Source organism: Podarcis pityusensis (assembly GCF_964106645.2).
Source record: "Podarcis pityusensis genome assembly, chromosome: 17".
NCBI classification, from domain to species: Eukaryota; Metazoa; Chordata; class Lepidosauria; order Squamata; family Lacertidae; genus Podarcis; species Podarcis pityusensis.
In genome coordinates, this window is record NC_138042.1 from 10,808,575 (window position 1) to 10,817,251 (window position 8,677).

An 8,677-nucleotide genomic window follows, 5' to 3' on the forward strand; every position below is an offset into this window, starting at 1 on the left:
CGGCCTAGGACCCTCGTACCTACGGGACCGCCTCTCCCGGTATGCCCCACGGAGGACCTTAAGGTCCATATATAGCAACACCCTAGTGGTCCCAGGCCCTAAGGAAGTTAGATTGGCTTCAACCAGAGTCAGGGCCTTTTCAACTCTGGCTCCGGCCTGGTGGAACGCTCTGCCTCATGAGACCAGGGCCCTGCAGGATCTGATTTCTTTCCGCAGGGCCTGTAAAACGGAGTTGTTCCACCTGGCCTTTGGCTCAGAATCAGTTTGATTCCCTCCCCCTCTTTCTTTTTGCTTTCTCCTCCCATGAAACGATTGTTCCCTAATTGTTTTAATGTTGTATCTTAATCTTTTAAATTGTATTTTAATCAACTTGTTTTTATTATTGGTTGTTAGGGAGGGCGGGGTATAAATAAAATATTATTATTATTATTATTATTATTATTATTATTATTAATTATTATATCTACCCAGCCCATCTGGTTGGGTTTTTCCAGCCACTCTGAGTGGCTTCCAACAGAAGGTTAAAAATACATTGAAACATCAGTCATTAAAAACTTCCCTAAACAGGGCTGCCTTCATGAGGCCGGAGGAACATCGCCCGGCTGTGAGGCATGAAGGCCACTCCCTGCAAGGCCCTGTCCCCCTGGCCTAGGGGGTGAGGCCCAGACTCACCAGCCCTACAAAAGAGGCTCCTCATGAGGCCGGAGGAACATCGTCCGGCTGTTGTTTTATTGTTTTATTGATTTAATATGCTGTAAACCACGGGGCGCGGGTGGCGCTGTGGGTAAAACCTCAGTGCCTAGGACTTGCCGATTGTATGGTCGGCGGTTCGAATCCCCGTGGCGGGGTGAGCTCCCGTCGTTCGGTCCCAGCTCCTGCCCACCTAGCAGTTCGAAAGCACTCTTAAGTGCAAGTAGATAAATAGGTACCGCTTTATAGCGGGAAGGTAAACGGCGTTTCCGTGTGCTGCGCTGGTGCTGGCTCGCCAGCTGCAGCTTCGTCACGCTGCCCACGTGACCCGGAAGTGTCTTTGGACGGCGCCGGCTCACGGCCTCTAGAGCGAGATGAGCACGCAACCCTAGAGTCGGACACGACTGGCCCATATGGGCAGGGGTACCTTTACCTTTACCTAAACCACTTTGAGATTTTTATTAAAAATATAAAGCAGTATAGAAATTAAATAAATAAATAAGGGTATCCACTATTATTTGCTCTTTCCATTGAACCCTTAACAGCACCAAAAAAACACAATGTAAATTTCTGGAGTGTTGATATACAAGGTTAAAGTCCAGATGATCACTTTGTTCTCAAATGAAATTGTGCTTTTATTGTCTAACCCAGAGGAAATGATGCCTGAAGTTTGGGGAGAATTAGACTAATGAAGCAAAATCTGATTTGCAACTTTGCTAGCTTCAACGTTTCCCTTTGATAACTAAAGTATTTGGGAACATGTAAGGCACTGAGGGATTTTACTTTCTTGGGCTCCATGATCACTGCAGATATGTAATCACCTGAAAGAATCAATTAGGCCTGGGATTAAATTGGGATTAAATATATAAATAAGAAAATGTACGAAAAGTTAGGAAATATGATTATGACTGTGATATGGTTTATGAAATAATGATATTGGAAACTGCTATATATAATTACTAAGAAATTCAGATGGAAGAGATTTGAAGAAGTCAAATAATATGTTTATGAAGATGGATCTTAATTAATTAATTAAGTTTTAGTCAAGTGATGATTTGTTGTATTGTATGTTTTATATTCTTTTTTACTTGTCTTTTTTTTCTTTTTTCGGTTTCACTCTTTTTCTTTTTTCAGTTTCACTCATTTTTTCTTTTTTGTTATGTTCATATATGGAAAATAATAAATATTATTGTGAAAAAAAGAAAAGAAGTTATTGTTTCTCCGGTAGCCACAACTGTGGATCCCAGCAGAAATCAAACATCATGCTCTCCCTCTGTGCCTTTCCATCCTGCAGCTTTTCCTCTAGTTCACACCACAGTCCCCAAAACGTTAACTTTGTCTTTCTAGCTGGGGGAGGGGTCCCACCCATTTGCTGTCTCAGACAGAGCCCCTTCCCTTTCTTTTCCTTTAATGGCTCATCACCCAGGTGATTACCTCATCAGGAAGCTGGTCTGGCTTCTAGTTTAACACTTACTGGATCCAGGAGTTCAGGAGTCTGACACCCACAAACTCATATAACACTTTATTCGGATTCCAATGGATCTGTAAATAGATGGGTTGAGTGAATAATGCCAATCCCTGAGAATGCATATTTTCCTTCCAGAAACAGATTGCAAGGGCAAGAAGGCAGGTGTTATGAGCAGGGTTTGAGTGTGTCGGCAGTTGGCAGACTGATCCCCAAAGCTCCCCTTGTGTGCGTGTACACACACACACACAGAGAACAGAATTCATCTCCCTTTCACTGGGCTTCTGTTTGCAGGTTGTCTTTGGAACGGGACAGAACTGGCCAGGATCTCTCCCCCACCCACGTACAGTCTGCAAGTGAAGGTGCCAGGAAGATGCTCATGACCAAGCTGCAGAATTTGCCCACTGTGGTCCTCTTCTGCTCTATTTTCCTTTTCCTACTTGTTGCGAAGAACAAATGGGAGTCTCTTGAGAAGCTTTTCTCATCGCACGACATCAAGGTCAAGGGCGGCCCAAATTCCGCAGGCGATCGTAAAAGTGCCACGGTATTTGAATGGGAATCTGGACTGGAGAGGACAAAGGAGACCAAGCCCTCTGGTCTGATTTCCCCACCACCACCAGTGGCCAAGCAGCATCCCTTGGAGGTTATCTATTCCACTGATTATAAGTTTCTTCTCAACGAGCCAAAGAAATGCCGGGAGAGGAGCCCTTTCTTGATCCTGCTGGTGATAACTGAGCCCCAGGATTTTGCCACGAGGCAGGCCATCCGGCAGACGTGGGGCAAAGAGAGCTCGGTGCCTGGGGTTTCCATTCTTCGTCTCTTTCTGACGGGTGTCCACCCAAAATTTGGATACCTGCTCCAGGACCTTTTGGAAGAGGAGAGTTCCATCCACAAAGACATTATTCAGCAGAACTTCCTGGATACCTACAACAACCTTACCCTGAAGACTCTGATGGGCATGGAGTGGATAAGCAAGTTCTGCCCCAATGCCACCTATGTGGTGAAGGCAGACAGTGACATCTTTCTCAATGTGAACTTCATGGTGTCCCAGCTGCTGCAGCCTCACCTGCCACCCAAGAAGAACTACATGACAGGTCACATCTATAGGAATGCAAAGCCTGTGCGTGAAAAGGCCCACAAGTGGTATGTGCCACAGGAGGTGTACCCCAATGAGACCTACCCGCCCTACTGCGCAGGCCCAGGGTATGTGTTCTCTGCGGATCTGGCCAAGAAGATCTACCAGGTAGCAAAGACCATCAGGGTCATTAACATGGAAGATGCCTTCATGGGAATCTGCCTGTATGAGCTGGGCATCAGCATGACAAACAGCCCCGGGGGTCTCTTCAATGTGTACAAAGTGAAGTATGAGAAGTGCAAGTTCTCCAAGGTGGTGGTGGTGCATCACTACGGGCCAGAGGAGCTGCTGCAGATTTGGCCTGGCTTTCAGGACCAGAACCAGACTTGCAAGAGTTAAAAGTGAGGGAGGTGAACAGACACACAGCCTCTTGTGGAGAAGTTGGCACAGAGGACTGGCAACATGCGGGCATGTTCCTGTACAATGGACAAATCCATGCCAACAAATTGCAATGGGGAAAGGGAAGGATGGCTCAGAGAAGAAGGAAGATTCTGTGCTTGTCAAAATCAGTATTTATGCCCTCAGAGGCGAGCTGGCCCCACATAACATGCTCATCGTGCCGTGTGGTTCGTTGTCATTCATACGGCTCTCCTCCCCGTAGAATCTCTGCAGCTGCCCATAGCGACTTGTTTGGTCTGCTCTAAACTGACCACTGTGCTACTGATGTGCCAAATTGACAACCTCAGAGTTTTGAGATCTTCACAGCCACCACCTCACCTACTGGAAGAGAGCAACCCTCAAGCCATGCAGGTGTGGCACTACGTAGCCATGCTTAGGATTGGCACTACGTAGGATTGCCATACGTCCAGGAATTCCCGGAAATATCCTCTTTTGGCGGTCCTAAATGCCCATCCGGGGGAATTTTACATTTTAAAGCAATTGTTCGGGATTTTGGGTTTTTTAATATATATACATTTTTTGTGTGCAAGCAGTTCTGTATGTTTACCTCTTGAAATATGGCAACCAAAAAAAGCTCAATAATTTTTGTGTCTGCAAACCCTACACTAGGGCAATGCAGAATTCACCTATTCCAACATGTTGAAATGCAGCCTGGTCATCTTTAGAGTAATTTAAAGCAGATCAGTAGAAGTTTCCTTCACAGTAGGAAGCCATACTCCACATAGGACCTGCGGCTTTGGGTTGTTGCCAGTTGTGCAAAAGACTTATTTGTTATCTTCTGTTGCTTTTTCATATTTATAAATATATATATATGCACACACACATACACTGTCTGTTTTCAAAGAGCTTCTCCCAAGACACAACGCAGCATTATTTATACATGAATCACCACAAAGACGTTAACCCAGCCATTCCCTGTTCTCTTTGAAGGATGAGATAAGGTTGAAAAAGAGGGAAAAGGTGAATCCTCAACCAGGGAAGAGCATCTAGAAAAAGTACCGTATTTTTCGCTCTATAAGACGCACCAGACCATAAGACGCACCTAGTTTTTGGAGGAGGAAAACAAGAAGAAAAATATACTGAATCCCAGAAGCCAGAACAGCAAGAGGGATTGCTGCTTTCACTGCGCAGCGATCCCTCTTGCTGTTCTGGCTTCTGCGAAAGCAACGCAAAGCCTCTTCAGGGCATGGGGAATGTTCCTCCAGCTGCTCTGAGGAGGCTTCGCGTGGCTATCCCAGAAGCCAGAACAGCAAGAGGGATTGCTGCGCAGCGAAAGCAACGATCCCTCTTGCTATTCTGGCTTCTGGGATAACTGTGCAGCCTGCATTCGCTCCATAAGACGAACACATATTTCCCCTTACTTTTTAGGAGGGAAAAAGTGCATCTTATAGAGCAAAAAATGCATTATTTTTAGTGCAGTACAGTGGTACCTCGGGTTAAGTACTTAATTCGTTCCGGCGGTCCATTCTTAACCTGAAACTGTTCTTAACCTGAAGCACCACTTTAGCTAATGGGGCCTCCTTCTGCTGCCGCGCCGCCGGAGCACGATTTCTGTTCTCATCCTGAAGCAAAGTTCTTAACCCGAGGTACTATTTCTGGGTTAGCAGAGTCTTTAACCTGAAGCGTATGTAACCTGAAGTGTCTGTAACCTGAGGTACCACTGTACATTGTTTATTGCCTTCATTTTATGTATTCATGGTCTTGTTAGATAGCAAAATTCATGGTAAATTACTGTTTTAGGGGTTGTTTTTAAAAGTCTGGAATGGATCAATCCATTTTGCATTACTTTCTATGGAAAAGCTTGCCTTTGTTTTGAAACACTTTGGTTTTTGAACAGACTTCCGGAACGGATTAAGTTTGAGAACCAAGGTACCACTGTAATTGGGAAGCTTGAGTTATTCATAAACAAAAGCAGAAGCTTTCAGTGGCCTCCCCTCACTCTCAGGAGGAAGAAGAGGCAAAAGGCACATGCAAGTCCAAGCTTTGTGCTCATAACTTAAACTGAGGATCCAATCCATGCCAGTGCATACCAGGTCAATAACTGGCCAATACGGTAATGCTAACTGCAGTGTCAGATTTAGGGCAGCATGAGCAGTATCCCTGCACAGGGCACTGAGCCGAGGCAGTGCAAAATCATCATCATCATCATCATCATCATCAAACAAACCTATATTTATAGGTTTTTTTTATTTATTTATTTTGACTGTGTTGCCATCTCTCAATACAGTATTGAGTGGAGATGGTATTGTCGCACACAGATTTAGACATGGAGACTCCTCTGCAACAAATAAATTGGAACAGCCCAATGTCTGTTCTGTCTCATGAGCTCCATTATCCATTGTATATCAAAGGGATAGGCTTACCTCGCTCCCCACCCCCAATATTTTATTCAAGTTGGCATCCCAGCCCCCTAATATGAGATCAAAATGTCGCCTCCCCTCTCCTTCCTGCCCTCACATATTAGACTTGTCCTGTTTGTCGCAGCCCAGCATTGCCAAGGTGAGAGAACTTTTGTTTGTCCTGTGGAAAACTCTATGGCATCAAGCTGGAATAATAGAGGATAAGTTACTTAGCAAGCAAGGAAGCATTAGCACAATCTGATTTAACTAAGGTTAGATCACCCCACATGCTTGACATGAGTGCTCCTCACCAAAATTGTAATATTTTAGACCAGTGTTTCCCAAACTTGGGTCTCCAGCTGTTTTTGGACTACAACTCCCATCAATCCCTGGCCACTGGTCCTGCTAGCTAGGGATGATGGGTGTTGTAGAGGCTTGCTGGTTTAGAGGCTTGTTGTGGGCAATACATAGCCCCATGCCTAGTATCCTCCACAAATTTGTGAGGTCTGATTATCACACTTGGGGTGGATGTGATTGCAGAATGAAACGCTGGAAGTGATCTGGACAAACATTTGTTCCAGGAAAGATGCCACCAAGGGGTTCTGCAACCTCCCATCTACACTGAAGTAAAAAGCCCCCAGTGTTGTAACCTTTTCTCATAGGGAAGTCGCTCCAATTCCTTACTCGTTTTGGTTGTCCGTTTCTGATTCCCTCCCCGCCCCCCCAGGTCTTCAGTATGCTTTATACTGAGAGTCCTGCATTGCAGGGGGTTGGACTAGATGACTCTTGGGGTCCCTTCCAACTCTACAATTCTATGAGGTGAGGCAACCAGTACTGTATGCAGTATTCCAAGTGGTTGTTGCAACAGAAATTCGTATAACAATAATATGATATTGGCATTTTAGTTTTCATCCCCTTTCCTAATGATCCACAACATGGAATTCTCCTGTTTCACAGTTGCATCTAAGTATTCCAGAATGTATTTTTTTTAAAAAAACCCAAAAATCCCTTCCTGCAAACCGTAAGATTCTATTGTTCAGAGAAAAATAACAGGCCACCCCAATCTCCGAGTCCAGGGATCTTGGCATGCTTTACACAAGGTCTGTGCTCCCTTTTGGACTATTAAGATGAGCTGACAGACATTTGATTCAGCAGTGTAAAAATGTGGGCCAACCTGGTTTTTCTGGACCTGGGCATCCTGGGGAGATAAGCCCTTAAGCCCAGTCATCAGCTCATCAGGGAAGTCATCAACTGACAGAGAGGAGTGGGGTTTCTCCACCTTATGCGTGTTAGTGGGCAGGAAAAGAAAAGGTTGAGGGTTTCAGCTTGGATGATGTAGGCTGAAGGAAAACTGTTTTCTTCAAGCTGTTTTCAAAGAGACACAGAGAAGACTGTTTGGCTGCCATTGAATCCAGTGCTGCGCTTCTGTAGCAAGCAAGCAAGCCCCTCCTGAGATGTGAATGCTGGGAATCCCTCCAATGTAGACTCAAGTTGCATATATACGTAATTAAATAATTCTCAAAAGTACTGATCAAACAGGGCACCGGCAACCCCATAACATCAACCTCCTCCCAAGGCACACATTTGACCCAGAGGTGCCGACAGAAAGGAAAAGTACACAACTTTCCTGTAAAATGAAATAACAGAAAATGTAAGTAGAGGCATTTAGAACAAATCAAAGCAGATCATAATATGATACTTTTAGACCAACCCGGCAATTTCCAGTTTCTCAGGAATTTCCAGTTTCTCAGGAATTCTCCAGGCTTCCTCCTCCCTCCTTTGTTCATAGTTTAGTCAGAGCATCACCTCTAAGGTAGCTTTCAAACACACCAACAGTTACCAGAGCAATTCTTCCTTTTCTAAAAAATCACATTAAAAAGTAAAAAAAATATAAACACGCAAAAAAGCATTGTGCTACAAAATCCATTGCTAAGACCAGCAGGAAAAGTAAAAGAGTCTCAGATAACAGACTCAAACCTCTGCCCTGCTTCCCCGGTGGGCAGCTGCTTACATGGTCTTTTATCCTGGGGCCCCCACAGAGTTCCTTGTCTTGATATCATCACAAATTTCTCGGTCCAAGTAAATTAATCTTCCTGGACCTCATCTGTTTTGCTTTGGCCTCCCCTCTGGTTGTGGGTCAGAAGCTCTAAACTCGCACCCCAGTCCCGAAACAATCTCTGCAGCCACATCAAGAAACAATTCCAGGATCAAATCTGCTTTCTCACTAGCACACCCTCCAACATTTCTCTGTTGAAAATAGAGACGTGATGTCCTATTCCATAATAATCATTTTATTATTTATACCCTGCCCATCTGACTGGGTTGACCCAGCCACTCTGGGCAGCTTCCAGCATATATAAAAACATAACAAAACAAACATTTAAAAACTTCCCCATACTGGGCTGCCTTCAAATGTCTTCTAAAGGTTGTACTGTATAGTTACCTATCTCCTTGGCTCAGGGGTCGCAGAACTCCATATCCTCCAAAATAAAAAAAATCCTTCCAGTAGCACCTTTAAGACCAACTAAGTTAGTTAGTACCAAGAACTAACTTAGTTGGTCTTAAAGGTGCTACTGGAAGGATTTTTTTTATTTTGACTATGGCAGACCAACACGGCTACCTATCTGTAACTGGATCCATATCCTCCAG

General features: G+C 44.5%; 1 protein-coding gene across 4 annotated transcripts in view; it reads left to right on the plus strand.

The window, feature by feature from the left end:
• Positions 1-4,598, plus strand: part of LOC308466736 (beta-1,3-galactosyltransferase 1-like) — a 38,217-nt gene extending 33,619 nt beyond the window's left edge. For 2 of the 4 annotated variants that reach the window (XM_080987886.1, XM_080987884.1), the window contains one exon: positions 2,450-4,598. In XM_080987886.1, the coding sequence (XP_080844012.1) occupies positions 2,529-3,629 (1,101 nt within the window). In that variant the 5' untranslated portion in view covers positions 2,450-2,528 and the 3' untranslated portion in view covers positions 3,630-4,598. Of the gene's footprint in view, positions 1-567; positions 770-2,449 lie in introns of those variants that run through there. The other 2 variants (XR_013980935.1, XM_080987885.1) reach the window with 2 other exon arrangements.
• The last annotated feature ends 4,079 nt before the right edge of the window (positions 4,599-8,677 follow it).